The sequence below is a fragment of the Montipora foliosa genome, chromosome 4 (assembly GCF_036669935.1).
Source record: "Montipora foliosa isolate CH-2021 chromosome 4, ASM3666993v2, whole genome shotgun sequence".
Classification (NCBI taxonomy): domain Eukaryota; kingdom Metazoa; phylum Cnidaria; class Anthozoa; order Scleractinia; family Acroporidae; genus Montipora; species Montipora foliosa.
In genome coordinates, this window is record NC_090872.1 from 19,796,960 (window position 1) to 19,814,617 (window position 17,658).

The 17,658-nt window shown below is 40.9% G+C and overlaps 3 protein-coding genes across 3 annotated transcripts in view; 1 reads left to right on the forward strand and 2 right to left on the reverse strand.

Moving 5' to 3' along the window:
• Positions 1-3,018, forward strand: part of LOC138000208 (large ribosomal subunit protein eL31-like) — a 3,923-nt gene extending 905 nt beyond the window's left edge. The window contains exons 2-4 of the mRNA XM_068846456.1: positions 477-602; positions 1,361-1,473; positions 2,948-3,018. Coding sequence (XP_068702557.1) covers positions 477-602; positions 1,361-1,473; positions 2,948-2,982 — 274 coding nt within the window. The 3' untranslated portion in view covers positions 2,983-3,018. The remainder of the gene's footprint in view (positions 1-476; positions 603-1,360; positions 1,474-2,947) is intronic.
• Position 3,019: 1 nt separating this feature from the next.
• On the reverse strand, positions 3,020-15,502 carry LOC138000206 (putative divalent cation/proton antiporter TMEM165). The gene is made up of 5 exons (XM_068846453.1): positions 15,201-15,502; positions 6,712-7,119; positions 5,865-6,047; positions 5,251-5,356; positions 3,020-5,013 (listed from the first exon to the last, which is right to left on the reverse strand). The coding sequence occupies exons 1-5, from the start codon at positions 15,399-15,401 to the stop codon at positions 4,949-4,951; spliced, it is 963 nt and encodes a 320-aa protein (XP_068702554.1). The 5' UTR covers positions 15,402-15,502; the 3' UTR covers positions 3,020-4,948.
• Positions 8,604-13,193, reverse strand: LOC138000203 (uncharacterized). Its single transcript, XM_068846449.1, has one exon. It carries the CDS (start codon positions 13,163-13,165, stop codon positions 8,738-8,740), a length of 4,428 nt encoding a protein of 1,475 aa, XP_068702550.1. The 5' UTR covers positions 13,166-13,193; the 3' UTR covers positions 8,604-8,737.
• Positions 15,503-17,658: the final 2,156 nt, after the last annotated feature.

Consider the following 17,658-nt stretch of genomic DNA (forward strand, 5'->3'; position numbering starts at 1 on the left):
CCATGGGCAGATATCATAAAAGCAGTGTCTTCTGAATTATTCAGGGTTCACACTGTCATGGAATTTAAAAATGCACTTCCCAGGCCTGGAAAAGTCATGGACTTTGGGTAAAATGGCCAAGGTCATGGAAAAGTCATGAAATTTTATTTCTTTCCTGGTCTGCGACTTTTTGCTGAATAAAATTCTTGAATATCTTCTTGCAATTGGCTTTAAAGGTTGAAATAAATAAAACATAACCTGTTTTGCTGCATTTGAGTCTTTGGGGTCTCGATAATTTTTTGGTCATGGAAAATGGAACAAGGTCATAGAAAAGTTATTCAATTTCATTCTTTATTTTCAGTTTGATTCCTGTCATTGCCAAACCCTGAGTGTTGGTCTTACCAGGGCTGAATTCTTAACACATCACAGACATGTGGTTTTACCATCATTCATGTAACAAAGTTGCTTGCACTGAATACAATTCCCTTTTTTCGCAGTGGATTCAAAAAACGAGCTCCAAGGGCAATCAAGGAAATAAGGAAGTTTGCAGAAAAGATGATGGGGACTCCAGATGTCCGTATAGATACTAATCTCAACAAACATGTCTGGTCAAAGGGTATCAGGTGCGCAGTGTACGGTGATCTTGCCAACTATTATCTTTGCAGTGTCATTTCAGTATAATCCCGCTGTTACCACATGACAGTGAGACAGATTTTACTTGGTGATTGAGAGCACTGCGGGTATGAATGTGTTAGGTCCACTCAAAAACTACTGTATGTCCCCTTTAAACCTCGTTCAGGTTGAACAGTCAAAATGCTGAAAAGTGTTTAGTAGTTCACCTGATCCAGTATTTTTAATTTCACTTTAGCTCTGCTATTTCAAATGCTTTAGAGACAACGGGGGTTGTGCTGAATTGACATTAAAAGTTCCTTTGAGCCAAGAAGCATTTAAAAGTTGCTTCCAGGCCATTCTTTAAACAGCGTGATATCTAGGCATTCACATCATTCATCTCATTGTGTAATAATATTCAAGAGCTGAAGGTAGTGACCAGAGGGTAATTTTTGAAGCAACCGCTGTAATATACTGCCACCTCTGTTAGCACTGAGCAGCATTTTTTTTTACAAACAAGTCAGAATACAATGAATGTGATGTTATTCAAATGCAAAATAATAATTGAGGAGGTATTCAGCAGTAAAGCTAAACCCATTCACTCCTCAGGTGTGCTACATGTAGGACGCCCCAAGTGGACAAGTAAAAATTTCTGGTGTAAAACAGACCCCTTTAACTAAACGATTTTACACGTCAGTGGGGGTCCCCTTGGGCCTTAAAGGGGTCAAGTCTCCCTCCCAGAAGTCAATGAGTTAATTCCTTTTTTCCTCAGAAATGTTCCCTACAGAGTCCGGATTCGTCTAGCTCGTAAGAGGAATGAAGATGAAGACTCTGTTCACAAGTTGTACACACTTGTGTCACACGTCCCTGTTGTGTCATTCAAGGGTAACGTTTCCTTTCCTTTTTAGTGTACACCTTTGTGTAACGTCTCAAAATATTCATAATAATAATATATATAAAGGATATTACACGGTGGCGAGAAGATATGAATTAATTTTTATGTTCGAGTGGCAAGAACAATATCTCACGAGTGAGCGAAGTGAATGAGTGAGATATTGTTCTTGCCACGAGAACATAAAATTCATATCTTCGAGCCAAGGTGTAATGTTCTTTTTATTATATGGAGACTAAATATTGATAAATTCCGATTTTATTGTGTTTCAAAGTAGTCAAGTTTTACAAATACTGCTGGGCTTTATAAAAAAGGCGGGAATCGTGACGTCATTGAACGATACGACACTCACAAAGGTGACATACAGAAAATACGCCACTCGGGTCCCGGATGAAGTGGCGTATGGAATCTACGAGTGGTTTAGTTCCCAGTAAAACACTCTCCTCCATATAATAATAAGGGCTACATTTATCTTATTGCAGTAGTTTGCTTCTATTGTCATATTGCATCCACATTTCAAGAGGAACGCCTACTTGCTACAACTGTTAATAAATGATACAATTCCTACACAAAATAATTAATACTAGCAGTATTATTCAGGATTAGTGAGGTGTGTTCAACTCCTATTTTGATATTGACGAGCCATTTGAAACTAGTTTTATATTTTAGGGAGAGTCGTTTTGAACCCTTTTCTAGTATTTTCTCAGTAATGAAGGTATCATGCTGTAGTTATTTTGATTGTAATCTTCTTGCTAATAATTTTAGAGCAGTTTTCAAAATGAGTGTCTAAAGTAATTACGTGATTGGTGTCCAAATGCTAAAATCATATGGCATCACTATCAATACCCAATGGACATCCCACGAGACTGACACAATTAAAATGTGTTCTCCTCGATTTATTAAGGTGATGGGATGGAAAAAGACCAAAAAAGAACTGTTTTTTTCCTCTGTTGTTTTAATTCTCTTCTGCTCATTTTTTTTTCTTATAAACTGTAATGCTTATCCTCAGTTTTCACTTGTCCTATTCTAATGTGGCTTTGGTGAAAACTGGACTAGGGAGCCACTAGTGGAGGCTGACCTTCTCGAGTCAACAAAAGGAGCAACTGGAGTGAGTGCTCTAGTTTGGCTGTCAATCACTGACTTGTTCTCCCTGAAACCACCTCCCACTAGCAGGGCAGAGAAGTAATGTAAACGCATTTAGGTATAAATAAAAGTATTTTGTCATCTGGGAGTCATAAGGATTACTTTGCAAACTCCAAATTCAGTAACAAAACATTCCTTGTAATGTCAGAAGGGCTCCACCTACAACCTATCGGCCAATAATGATTAATTTTGATTTGATGTTGCTTAATGGTCAAATTAAAATATAACTTGTTGTTTACTTTAAATGAGAGCCATTGATTTAAAACAAGAGAAAATAACTCCCGTCTGTTAGAGAGGCTTATTATTATTTGCTCTTTCTTTTAGGTCTGCAAACACAGAAGGTGGAAAGCGAAGATTAAACTTGTGTATAAAAATAAAATTGACAAATCAACAAATATTTGTAATTTTATGTTGTTCTCCCTTGTTTAAAATAATAATCGTTAATAATCACAATGTTGTTCCGCTTTCTCACTACTGGTTTTTCTTTTCTCTAGTGGTTGTGGATGACAAGGCTAACAATCCTCTCCTGTCCAAATGATTGTCTGTCGTTTGCCTTGACTTCTCTTTGGTTAAGCTGGCCTTAAACCTTAACTGAGTTCAAATTTCATTTTCAAATGAAAATTGCACAAGACTACCAATTGAAGGGGTCTCAAATTTTCAGAGACTGCTGGTCTCATGTAATTCACTCTAAATATTCAGAATGCAAACTTCTAGGAGGATTGAATAAAAGGCGATAACCTTATGCTAACAAGGAAGAGTAAATTATTTTTGTAAGCAAAGATTCCCCTCAAATTAAGCTTGGTAACATGGCCTCAGAATGGCAGCATAACCATATATGATCTTTTTTCGATAACCATGTATGATCTTTTTTCGATATACATGTAGATGTAAACATCTTCATTTCTTGAGTAAACAGACAAGTTGACATTACAACAGTTCTATACAAATACCTCAGTGGTGTCATTCAAAGGCCACGTTCATAAGCACGTAACCATCAACTGACTTATTATCTACTTCCTTTGTAAAACGTGCAGAACACTGATTTCCAGACATTGTGGATGTGCACATGTGTAATATGTTTTCATCCAGAGTGGGTAACCTTAATCTTGAATTAACACTCAGCTTTTAATGCAAATACCATTAAGGTCAAAAAGTTACATAATTTGACCCCTAGGATTGAGACTTTAGACTTTACTCTGTCTAATGCCAGATGATTTTACTTGTCAATGGGGGCATGTCAATGTGTTACCTAATTAACGAGAACATTCACTCAAGAACTATGTCCTCTTTTAACACTCACCCCTCCCTGTACCCCCAACTTCCCCCCAAAAGTTACTGATTACTGTAACTGTACATACTATGCTTTCAAAATTCTTTTTTAGGTTTCAAAAGTGTATTGCACACTCAAAAAATTCCAAACCCATACAACAGAAAATTATTGATAAACCTAACCCATTCCCTACTTAGAGTAACATTTCTTCCATATAATGTCAGACAATAATGTTATTTTACTTGTCAGCGAGGGATTGTTCAGGGGACCATTTTTGCCACTACACTGGACTAACACTTTAATTAAATATTTGGGACGTGTCCTCACAGCCAATTATTTTAGTACCAAAATAATCTCCAAATGGGAAGGTATAATTATTATAGTATATTTTGAGTGAACTGCAATGTCTGTCCATTCTACCTGTTCTGTGACTAGGAACATAATACAGTTCATTTAATGGCGACGTAGTTTTTCAGTGAGTGATTAACCCATCAACTCCCAGGGGTTCTCCATTGACAAGTAAAATCGTCTGGCGTTAGACAGTAAAATACTAAGTCAGGCCAGTTTGGACGTCAAAGGGTTAAAAGATGGGGAAAAAATCCCTAAAAAACAGGTTCTTCTATTCTTGGAATTAGTCCCTGATAAATACAACCCGGGATTAAAAGTATTGAGCTCTTCCGTTACACAGGAATTCAGGTATGTATTAGTAAGGATGACAACACGCTCTGGTACCTGCTACTGGCTAAAAAAATATCAAACATGGCACTTCTTTCTCAAGAAATTATTTCTACCTGGTACGTTAGTATTGAGAGTGCGGAGTAGCCTTTATCTGTGTTATTTCCTTTTCTGAAATTCTAAATTAAATAAAAATCCATGTGCCGTACCACAGCAATAATAATTTGAAAGGGAGGGAGAACAGCTTTCAATATTTCTAAAATGCCTGTAGGATACTTTTACATGTGTTTTGTGGTTGACTCATAACAGTTTATTTACATGTCTTTTGGTTCGATATTTAGTGCACCATTCATTTTGACTTCTTCAACTTTCTTTCTTGCTCATTCATCAATGAAAAATGTTGTTACAGCAAATATTAGGAAGACAATTCCACCAACGATAGTGACTGAAAAAGAGAAAACAACCGTAATGTGTTAGATCATACCCTTTCAAAAAGCAATCATAATGTAGGATAATATTTAGTAAGTGCAATCACCCCAGGTTCACCTATGACAACCACAATGTAGTGGATGCATCTTTGATGGACATGAAATTTAACTCCACCCTCTTTGTGAATGGTTCCCTGGTTGACTCATGTCTGTAGTTTTTGTTAACCTTATGTCATGACCGCTTTCTGAATTACCTGTTCGCACAGATATTCTCTGTGCAATTAATCTGCCTCCAATAACTGCTAGGCCAGTACATAAGGAATGTCCTAATATTCCACCAATTGTCACTCCTGCAACATTCTGCCAAGAAATCAAAATAATATTTGGAGGACAAAGGATTTCAACATTCTACATTCAGTTCTATTGAATTCTGACACACTATATAAACTGGATTTTACTCTGAGGAAAACATATATCATCTACTGCAAATTCCCTTAGGTTCCAAAAAGGAGTTTGTACATTGATCAGGTAATAGTGTATAACAGCTCACTTTAAAGCAGACAGTAGGTCGACTGTCGGCCAACAGATTACCTTGGAAGAAAACTGTTGACTGACTGTTCATGGAGGTACACGTAAGCTGTTCTTCACTTTTACCCTAAATTGTTCCTCCAACCATTTTCTCATTTTTAGTTTCTCCTTTGTTACTTATTGTTTTATTTGAAATCAATAATACATGAAGCACCCAATTAATCCTCAAGCACTTCCACTTAGTGTGGTTCCAATTAAGGTAAAAGCTCAAACAAGATGAGAAGTACGATACTTCATTAGCCCTGATGTGGTCAGTCCCTCAGTCTGGAAGAGAACACACCTCTCTAGAAGCAAGCAAAATGGTGGCAATCTGGGACCTATCTCCCCATTCTGCCAAGAAAGTCAGTGTAAATGCTTGGAGTAGTATTGGTGACAGAATGCCAAAGAACTTGTTATGACTTTTTCCACCACGAATGATGCCAGTTTCAACATCTTGAGTGATAGTGTCAGCGTCTTTTTCCAACTGTAAAACAAGATTGATACAATCATCTTAAATAATAATTTGTTAAAAAGGAACAATTTATTGTAATCCCTTAAATCTCTTTCACCATGTTAAGGACTGACAAGTATATGGAGATCAAAGATTATACATTCCCAGTAAATTCAAGCCTAATTTTAAGGTTCATATCATTATCTTTTAAACTTACACTATTTTGCATTGTTCAGAGTCCCAAATACTCATGTCAACAAATGCTCTGAACAGTTGATAGAATACTTCAAAAACTAATAATTCATGAACCCAACAGCTTATCAAGTTACCAATAAAACTTCATATGCATTATGAGCTTTAACCTTTTCACTGCCGAGAGCTTCCACATTGATGAGTAAAATCGTCTGGCGTTAGACAGAGTAAAATCTGCAAGTGTCAATTTGCATTTTTGGCGGTGAAAGGGTTCAACCCACTAAAACACTCCTCATTAGAATTCTTTATATAAAGAATAGTAATAAGGCCTGGCTTGTATTTTTTGTATGCATATATTTTCCTCTCACAATTTGAACCAAGCAGAAAGGTCTCTGATGAGTACCTTGGTCGGGATGAAACGAGCTTCGTAAGACTAACCACAAACAATGCATTTTTAAAAGTTGTTGGAAAACACCATGGAAAAAGATTTGAGCACAAAACAAACCTCGGCCTCTTTCTTTTTTAATTCAGCTTGAACTTCCTCTAATTCTTCTTGCCCTTCATTAGGATCCATTTCATAGCCTTCTTTCAACATCTTAAGGCCAAAAACTACAAACAGTGCTGTTGATATGTACAGAGTGTACTTGCGAGGAATCACTGTTGTGGCAAACCCCAGAACTGCTGACAGAACAGTCATCAAACCTAGAGCGCACATGGCCCCACTAAACACCACCAATCTGGAGTGCCTCATGGACATAATTGCAGCAATAAAGAAGGTCTTGTCCCCTAGCTCTGAAACAATGATGACTGATAATGATGCTAAGAAACCATGAATAAAGTCAAGGCTAAAAATGCTTGATGATATGCGATTGATAGGTGTTTCCTTTGATATGGAACCATGAAGAACAAGATCCTAAAGAAAAAAATCATTACAGAAACATGTTGCAATAATAATTAAAGATGACATATAAGAAAAGAACATGTACAGGAATGCCATTCTTTCTTTCTTTCTTTCTCCTTAGCAGCTTGAGCTAGTTCAACCTTGTTCGCATTAATAATTATTATAATTATTATAATTATTATTATCAATAAATGTTGAAACATAATAATTACGTAATTATTACTGGTACTCATCACCTTCTACTGGAATTTAGGGTATAACACATTTTAAACTATGGAAACTTGTTGGACAGATTACAGCTTGTATCTATTTCCTTCAACTTCTTTCAACTACAAAGTTTTATGGCTGTGCACTATCAGCAACATTTTTCTCCTGCTACTTCATTTTCAATGAGCCCCCTGTTCCTAAACAGTAGTTGTACAGATTATTCAGATAACATGGACTGCACAAAGGTTACTATTTGATTTGCAGAAGTCTATAGTATTACCCATTTATTGTAAGAAATCCAGTAAAACAGTTATATGATAGAAACAAGAGTACGACCAATACTGAAGTACTAAACTATCCAAAAGTCAGGATGAATTCAGAAAGAACAGAGGGTTCACAGATGCAGTATATGTTTTGCGACAATTGAGCAAAGCAACAACAGAATATAACCAATCTCTGCAAGTTGCATTCATAGAACAACAAAAAGCTTCAATATGACAAGCTATAATCTCTCCCTCAAGAAAATGGTGTCTACAGACAATAATCTAATTTAAAACCATGAAAGAGATCTTGGCCAACACAGTAAACGAGAAGTGAAAACACAACTAGACAGAGATAATCATCAGATCTAATTCTCTCCATCACTATTCATCACATCAACTAAGCTCTTTAGTTTAAAATGGAAAAAACATCACCAAAGAGGAAAGTGTTGTCTCAATTGGTTGATTTGATTTGATTTGATTTAGATTTTTGATTTACAGACTTTGCCAGTCAAGCTGGCAGAGCGCCCCTTTTTTTACCCTTCCAGAAAACAGACCACAACACCGGGAACTACATGCCCTACTCTTAGCGACAAGTGTGTGAGTTCTTTTACGTTGAGACTGTGAGACTAGAGACTGTGTGTTTATTAAGAAAAACATTGCAGTTAAAAAAAAAATGAATTGCGCTGTGGGGAATAAGTGAGGAACCCACACTGTCACTTTTTTCAAGATTATAATTCTCTCAGATCTTCTCGCGTACACAACAAGGTTAGGTCTATAACCGACTAGAACTACAATCAATTGTTCCCTTATCTCATGGACGCACCTTGATCACACGTAAGCTGATTGGCTATAAAGATCTTTCACGCAAAAGATAAAAAAAACTTATTTATCGGAGCAGACAGAAAGTAACGCTCGATTTCCGGACAGATATCTCGCAATCATAACATCAACATTAGTTAAATCAGTACTAATTATCTTGTTTCCGACACACTCCCCCCATGTACTTTCCACGAGGAAGCACATGTAATCAGAGGAAACTTGATCAGTTCATTTAAGTATAGTATAACAAAAACGAAGTAGTTTTTCTTTTTTTTTTTTTTTGAAGTTTGAGTCACTCAATGTCTATATGCAACATCATAGTTCGATCTTGTTCTCGGGTTTTAAAGTTCTCCATCTTCAGCAACATCCTGAATACGCAAGGTAGCAGCCACAGCAGCATCTCTCCTTGGACGGAAAACTGAGGCTCCAGCATTAAGCTGTGGCGGCGCTGCAGCTCTTTCTGGCACTTTATCACAGGTTAATTCCAGTGGGTAAAGGTGTTGGATTGGTCTCTCCAAGAACGTTTTTCCCGCGCGTAACTTCACCGCTCGCACTTTTCCATCTCGTCCTTCAAACAGCTCTTCCACAACACCAAGGGGCCACTTCCCACGATTTTTGTCTTCTGTACGGATAATGACGACATCTCCTACGTTCAGTGGCCTGGGTGTACCTGGGATGTTGTGGGTGTGTCGTTCTCTCAGTGCGGCCAAGTATTCCCGCGTCCAGCGCTTCCACAAGGCATCTTTGCAGGTCCTGAGGTACCTTTCCCGTTTTCGCAGATCATAATCTTCCTCTCTCCACGGCTGTCGCTCAGGCAGGCGTATAGATCTTTGAAATAGAAAGGAGGACGGGGTCAGTAGAGGGAGCTGGACGTCATCTTCCACATACGATAGGGGGCGGCGGTTTAAGTGAGTTTCCACATCGAGCACAACTTCGGACAGCTCTGACCAGGTCAGCATTCCTCCCCCAATCACTTTGTAGAAAGCGCGTTTAAAAAGGCCAACCAGTCGCTCGAACTGGCCGCCCCACCAGGGTGCTCGACTCAGGTTGAATCTCCAAGTGATCTTCTCTGATGCTAGGTAGTCTTGGATTTGCTCGTCTTTCTGGATTTCTTTCAACAGTTTTGCCGCTCCCACGAAAGTCCTTCCATTGTCTGAGAAAATCTTAGCTGGTCGTCCTCGTCTAGCGATGAATCGCTTTAGGCTTGCCATGAAGGTAGTGGTTTCTAGATTTGGTAGGATTTCTAGGTACAAAGCTCTCGTTAAACTGCAGGCATAAAGCACCAAATAGGCTTTCCCTTCTGCTCGCGAAGACTTGCGGTACTTAATGGGGCCGGCAAAATCAACACCCACTACTTCGAAAGGACTTGATCCCTCTCTTCTCTCAGGTGGCAATAAACCAGGGGGTGGAGCTGCGAGAGCAACTGCCTGAAAACGCTTGCACCCGTAGCACTGCCTGATGGTTTTCTTTGCAAGGCGTCTAAGGCGTGGGATCCAATACTCCTCTCTGATTTTAGCCATAGTGAGCCCCACTCCCCCATGGAGTGTGGCTTTGTGGGCGTGTTGAACAATTTTTTCAGCAAAGGTCGTTGCGTCTGGTATGTAGATCGGATAGGGACCTGGTAGTCTTCCACGGCACTCTAGCAACCCGTCTTTGTTTCTCTGTAAGTTGAGCCTCAGCCGGTCTTCTTCCATGTTTGCAGTACCCTGGCTTTGGGCGCGCATCAACCAGAAGAGGGTTTGCTTTCCAATTTCTTCTGTTGTGAGAGGGCCCTTTGTTCTGTTTGCTCTCTTTGTTCTAGCATTTTGGGCGAACCGCATGATCCAGGCGCACACTCGCAACGTCTTCCAGTATGAGCTTTTGGCAAGGAGTTCGTCGAGCTCATCGTCAGAATTCACGGCCAAGGCGAATAATTCCTTTGTGGTTTTCACCTCTTGGTTGGATTCCTTACTGGGTGCGGTGACAAGGTTTTCTGGCCATTTCCTAGGGTCACTAAGCCACTCTGGTCCACTCCACCATAGTTGGTTCTCTTTAGATACCAATCCACCACGGCTGGCAAGATCTGCAGGATTGTCTTCAGTTGGTACGTGCCGCCAGATAACCTCAACATGCTCTCTGATCTTCCGTACTCGGTTAGCCACAAACTGCTTGTAGTCCCCTCCACCTAATATCCAGTACAAGGCAACACTGCTGTCCAGCCAACAGTGTAGGGAAGTTACTGGGAAGCCTTGAAGTGCGTCTTGTACGTTACTCAAGAGGTTTACAGCCATGTGTCCCGAGACCAGCTCTCGTCGAGGTATAGTTAGGCCTTGCTTCGCTAGTCTTGCTTTCGCCGCGACAAGTCCTTGATTTAAAGTGCTTGGTTGTTTGACGACGGCGTAAACAGCAGCAGCGACACCCTTTCCGCTTGCGTCCCCGAAGGCGTGGAGTTCAATTTCCTCGATTGATTCTTGGGCGCTGGTCAGTGCTCTTGGGCAGGAAACTTCATGTGGTAAAGAGCGCTCCCACTTCTGCCACAGTTGTTCTAAAGGCACCGATAACGGTGCATCCCAAGCGGATTTCTCTTCGCAGGCATTTCGGTAAAGCAGCTTTCCTTGTAAGGTGATTGGCGCGATCAGACCAAGGGGGTCATAGATTCTTGCTACTTTTCCAAGAATCCCTCGTTTAGTAGGTTGCGCAACTTCTTCTGGAATAGTGACTGCAATTTCGTCTGTTGATTTATTCCATTTTAAACCAAGCAGACCGCACTCTCTGGACTTTACTCCTAGTTGCTGTTTGGCATAGCTCAAGTCATCTTCATTCCCGGCGTCCTCTGAGATCTCTAATTTAGGGATGTTTGAGTGCCACTTGTGCAAATGAAAGGTGGCCCGGCGAAATATTTCGGTTGTTTTAGCTTTCTTTTCTTCGGTTTCTTGGACAGTTCCTCCGCCAGTAATGAGATCATCTACATAAAGTTCTCGTTCTATTTCCGCAACAGTATCAGGGTGATCAGCTCTACAAGTGTTTAAATGGTGCTGGATTACGCCGCCAAGCAGAAAAGGCGAGGGTCCCAAGCCAAATAGTGCTCTGGTGAACCTGTAGGTGCGAATACGTAAGGGATTCTTGCCGTCTAGCCAATGGAAACGCAGTGCGTCTCGGTCTTGCTCGCGGATACGCACTTGAAGAAATGCCTTGCGAATATCACCGGCTAGGGCTACTGCATGAAACCTTCCTCTTAAGAGTACTTTCCACAGCTGATTCTGTAGGGGTGGTCCAACTTCTAGGCAGTCGTTTAGGGAGGGAGCTGAGTCATAAGCTCTCGCTGAGGCATCGTATACAATCCGCGTCTTAGTAGTTTCGGCGCTCTCTCTTACAACAGCCTTGTGGGGGATGTAGAACTCTCGTCCAGATGCTGGCATCTCTGCCTCTTCTATAACTCCTTCATGTAGCTGTTCTTGGATGATTGCATCATAGTCGTTAAGCTTCCCTGTTTTCTTCAGTCGCTGAACTAGGCTTCCGAGTCGCTTCAAGCTCCCCGACTTGTTAGAGGGCAAGGGAGGATGATCTCCTTTCCAGGGAAGGCCGGTCTCGTACCAGCCTTCAGGGCTGCGGCTGAGCTGTTCGATGAACTCTTCATACACCACGCTTTGATCTCCATTTGGTTTATCTTCGAGCCCTAGAACGTCCATGCGGCAGAGCTCTTCATAACTGGTTGAGGTCGTTTGGGCTAAGAACATGCTGTCAAGGTTTTGCTCTGTTCCTGGAGACATAATGGTCCACCCAAAGAGAGTGAACTCGGCCACAGGCTCTCCAATGGATCCAGTACGCTGGGATGTAGACGTTTTAATCTTCGCGTAATCACTCGCTCCCAGAATAACATGAACCGGAAGTAGGCTCTTGGTGTCAGTGTCTTCTATGTCCACGCCTTTCAGATGACGGTATTTTCTGATCATTTCCCTGTAGTTCGGGTTTTCCACGCACAACAGTTCAGCCCGGTCTATCCTGTTTGCGCTGAGAGGGATGGTATAGTTTCCTTTTGTGTCACTCACTTGAACGTTGTAGGTTTCGGTTCGCTTGGTAACGGTGCCCACAATAGTTTGTATTTGTCGCGTTAGAGTGCGTGACGGTACAAGATTTAATCGATCCAAGATGTATCCCGAGGCATAAGAGGCAGTTGCCCCGGTATCCAAAAGGGCTCTACAGGTCACGCCATTCAATTTGACGAGCACAACGGGATGGCACACTTTCTCTCCTTCTTGGGTCGCAGTTAACGCCACCCCACCGCTGGTTGTTGTTTGGCGTCCAGCTGTTGTCGAACGATCGCAAATAGACGAGTGATGCTTTTGTTTACAGTGTACGCACGATGTGCGGCTACGGCATTGTGATGCATTGTGTTGTGTTCCAGTGCAGTTAAAACACAAGCGTTTGCTTTGTAGAATTCTTCTGCGCTCCGCTGGAGATGTCACGCTGTCACATTCCCAGGATCTGTGAGTCTCGCGATCGCAGTAAACACACACGCGTCGTGAGATTGGTCCGCGGTCTTGCGCGTAGAAACTATTATCGCGAGGAGTACGAGGAGGGCGCGGCGGTCGTGGAGGCCGAGAACGAAGATGTGAGGGCTGTGATGGAGAGATCTCGTGAACCGACTCATTTACTTCCATTGGATGGATAGCTTTCCATTCTTCTAACGATCGCATTAGCTCCGCGAATCCCCAGTCTTGCCATCCTGGTTTTCCATTCACGAGATCTGCTTTTATGCCCGGCAACTTGTCTAGAACCCCACGCACCATAGACAAACAGCCAGAAAGTTTACCTAGAGTCTCTAGAGCTTGAACATTATAGTTCAAAGTTTGCCAAAACTTGTGGATTTCATTTGGTTTGCTTCCAGATATCACCGGCAACGCATTGATGTTATCGATGTAAGCTCGCACAATCTCGCTCGTTTTCCCGTAATTAGATTTCAAGATGTTCTTAGCGCGTTCGTAGCCTTCGGAGTTAAAGGGCAAGCCATCAATTGTTTCACACACATTAGTTTCCAATAATTCCTTTAGATGGGCAAACTTTGTAACCGGTGCAATATCCGCTGCATCTATTTCGGCTTCAAACTTATTCCAAAAGGAGAGCCATTTTTCATAAGTGCCGTCATACTTAGTGATAACCAGCTTTGGCATTTTTACATTTCCCTTACTGGGAGGCTTCGCGGTAGGTTGATCTAATGATTGCAATTTTGACTTCTGTTCGAGTTTCAGCTTTTCAAATTGCAGTTCGTCCTCCCGCCTTTTGGCAAGGATGGCTTCTTCCTCTTCAAGCTTTTGGGTTTTCTCTTTAGTTCCAATTTCTTCCAGATAACGAGTTAAATCCGCTACTTGCAAATCTACTTCATCAATTGTTTTTTCGATCGATGCACCCCATGCCTTCACATCTTCGATACTTTCTGCCGCTTCCAGCTTACCTTTCTCAATGTCCATCTTTAGATCTTCGACGTTCGCCACAATTTTCCTTAAAGCTTCTCTATGGCGGGCTATTTTGTCGTTGTTTCCCTTTTCCACAACTGTGTCAGTCTTGCCGCGCGTTAGAGCTAAAAGTTGAAGCTCGGCATCAAGAGCCTTGAGTTTAGATTCCATATTCGTAGATAAAGTGTCCCGTCGGAGGTGCCACTAATGTGGGGAATAAGTGAGGAACCCACACTGTCACTTTTTTCAAGATTATAATTCTCTCAGATCTTCTCGCGTACACAACAAGGTTAGGTCTATAACCGACTAGAACTACAATCAATTGTTCCCTTATCTCATGGACGCACCTTGATCACACGTAAGCTGATTGGCTATAAAGATCTTTCACGCAAAAGATAAAAAAAACTTATTTATCGGAGCAGACAGAAAGTAACGCTCGATTTCCGGACAGATATCTCGCAATCATAACATCAACATTAGTTAAATCAGTACTAATTATCTTGTTTCCGACAGCGCCTCTTTACAAGTAAGAAATATAAGAAGTGATTTAAAACTACTACTATTATAAAATTACAAAGCGACTACTCAAAGAAATTGCTTAAATGCTTCCCTGGCACTCTTAACTATGAATGAATTTGCAAATCTATTTGTCTTTACAAGAGGCGTGGCAAACCTCCTCTGCCTTATCAGCTCATATGAGATAGAAACTGAGGGAGGCAGGAGGCTGGTAATCTTAAGTACCACAGGATTATAGATATTAAAGAGTCGTGAGACGGGACCTCCCGCTTATCGTCCTTATCCGAGAAGACTTGGAAGTCTAACCATTTGCAGATGTAGTTACAAAGGTAGCACTTTCTTCTCAGTTATTTAAAGACCCTGAGTGTTGGTCCGGCCGGAGTTGAACTCACGACCTCCCGCGTGACAGTCCGGTGCTCAACTAACTGAGCCACCGGTGAAGTGATGTCACTACAGGATGATTAAATTCGGGGAAAAAACGATATTCAAATGTGAGACAAAAATCTTAGGTTTTACATAGTAAACAAATCTGGTCAGATGCAATCAAATTATATTACAGGTGTATTAAAATTAGCTGTGTTATATTTAACGTGCTAGCTATTGATCAGAGAAAAGCAAGTGTACACAGATCTATTTTTGGAGAGTATTAGGTCCCGTTATCATACGTGGAACAAAAACTGTGTGACCACGAAATTAAAGTTCTATAAACTAAAGAAACTGGTGGGTTCGTAAATTAGTTACAGATAGCGCGGGCACGCTTGCAACGTTTTGTTGAATTGATCAATTATCTGCTTTGTCAGCACCTAGCGATTCGCACGGAGCTGTTCGCACAGGAAAATGGAACAGGTTTTCTTACCTCTTTATCTTCGACTGGCTGAATAAACGACACAGAATCCGACGTCTTGGAATCTTGAACATCTGAGCCCCTTAGTACTTGACCAGCAAGGCCTTCCAGTTCGTCTGGAACTGCAGCGCATCCACAAGTTACGCGGCACATAAAAACTATAGCAATTAACTGAAATAAATTAAAATGTTCGTTACGATATCTCCCCATCATATACCGGTGAAAAGAGGATATTTCAACGCATTTACTCTCGGTGGAAATTGTTAATAGACAGGGGTGACCACAAATTGATCTTTAGGTAGCGGTCAGCGGTCGGGTTATTAAATGGTAAGTACATTATGTATTCCTTATTATAATTTATATAATAACCAAATCAATGCGCGCGCTCTGATTGGTCAATCAGCTATGTTTTACTCATGGAAAAATCGCGCGTCTTCTGAATTATTATATAAAAGCAATAGACCACAGGTTTCTATGGTTTATAGGCATGATAAACCACTTGAGACGAATTCTTCTCTTGTTCTACCAACATCCCGCGTGGTTTATTCAGCCTATAAACCATAAAAACTTGTGGTCTATTGCTTAAGTAAATCTAGGCACGGGCACCCGCTTAATACGGACACCCGTATATAGCGGACAGTTTCGTTTGTCCCGACCAAAATATCATATATTTTCTCCAAAATTTACCCGCTTAATACGGACACCGGTTAATGCGGACAACGCACAATTCGCCGTTTCCCAAATCACAAACTCTCATATATCGTCAACCCCGCTTTGCGCTTTACGGACATTGGTTGAACGTACGCTTTACGGACACTGGTTGAACGTACGGTCTAATTTTATTGTCACAATTATGTTCAAAATATGATATGTTTCTGCGGGTTAGTACGAATTTTTTACCAATAAAACAGAAGCAAACTATAGCGTGACATGTTTGATTTTGATCAGTTTGTCTTTCTTCCGGTGTTTGACCCTTGTACTTTTCATAGCCCTTCAATAAAGTTTTCTCCCTCCTGTTACGGTTTCACTTCCTTGGCTTTTTGCTGCAGTCATTGCTCGTAGCCTTCTTCCTCTTTGACGGCCTTGTCGTGTACAGTTAAAGTTGAGAAATTAAGCAACGTACGTTTTCCAGTGGAAATGTCTGCTGTAGTTCCGAACGTTTTTTCGGAGAGCCCGCCTAATACGGACTCCTGGATAATACGGACAAAACGGCATGTCCCCTTGGTGTCCGTATTAACCGGGTTCCATTGTAGCACTGATAAACAGTTAGGTCTAAGCACCCACTTCTAAAAAACGGTTAGCTTTCAATAACTGTGATTTAGAGTTAGTCTGCAGTCTGCGGTCTTCAGTCTGCAAATGCCGGGATCCGCAGACTAATTTGACAATGTTATGACGAAATTCATGATCAATAACAGGACAGACGCATGAAAAACTGACATTAATTTGTTTTTTACAATAACAAAAAGGCAGAGGGGTCAAAATTAAGTCAAAACACGAGAAGAAAGCGAGACAAAAATGAGAGAAACTTCCGTCTGACGCGAGCAATATGGCGCCATTATCGCATAAATTATAAATTTATGTGTCTGTTCGCTTATTGACAATAAAGAGCGTGAAAATTTTTGCAGTCATTCTAAAACAGTGCTTATTTGCCGTCTCAGGGAACGCGCGAAAAAATGGTCCGAATCGAGGAAAAAGTGAGCTAGAGAAAAAAACCGATAGTACTCCTTCTCGCGCTCGCTTTTTCCTCGATCTGTACCATTTGGAACTCATGATGACCTCTTGCAGATAAAGGGTGCTTCATTTTGAATGATGTAACATTCGGCATGAGGCGGACCATTTATGTTAACCGACATAGCCGCAAAAAGGCTCCACTAGTAAATGTTTTCGTCCAATTTTGAGCAGGCGATAGGATTCTCCGTGTCACTCATAACCCAGAAAAAGCCCACATGCATTAGTTTAGTTATCACCGACATTTTATTGAGAAGCAAGCTCTGATTGGCTGATACATTGAGACAAAAAAAATCTTTATTCATCCTACTGAAATGAATAAAAATGGCAAAATGTTCTGTCTTTAAGATTTTTTTTGCTTCGTACTGGCTTTGTGGCTAAGCCTCGTGCGATGCCTCGTGGTACTTAAGGTTAGGGTTAGGGTTAGTACCACAGTGTACTCAAACCTGATATAAATGCAAAATCAGAGATTCCAGTCGTCAATCCAAGAAAAAGTCTGACTTTAAATTTCTACATGTGTCAGTGGACTCGCAACGATTTCTTATCTTTCCACTCGGCCTGCTTTCAACTCCGGTGACCTATATTTCCGATTATGCTGATAAGGGGGATATTAGCGCAATGAATGATGTTAGGCACGTAAATTGTACCAAAGTATACAGTATTATATCCAACTATATGTTTAAATTTGTGAACGGTCGCGATATTAAAATTCTACTGCGTTGAAGATGTAGCCTGGAGTTGA

What these genes read in the sequence shown, in the direction of transcription:
- LOC138000206 (XM_068846453.1), bottom strand. Translation starts at nt 15,401, where the DNA reads ATGATGGGGAGATATCGTAACGAACATTTTAATTTATTTCAGTTAATT. An exon ending in TAAAAAAGAAAGAGGCCGAG is followed by an intron (nt 6,048 to 6,711) that starts GTTTGTTTTGTG and finishes CTTGTTTTACAG; the next exon opens with TTGGAAAAAGACGCTGACAC. An exon ending in GAGAATATCTGTGCGAACAG is followed by an intron (nt 5,014 to 5,250) that starts GTAATTCAGAAA and finishes TCTCTTTTTCAG; the next exon opens with TCACTATCGTTGGTGGAATT.
- LOC138000203 (XM_068846449.1), bottom strand. Translation starts at nt 13,165, where the DNA reads ATGGTGCGTGGGGTTCTAGACAAGTTGCCGGGCATAAAAGCAGATCTC.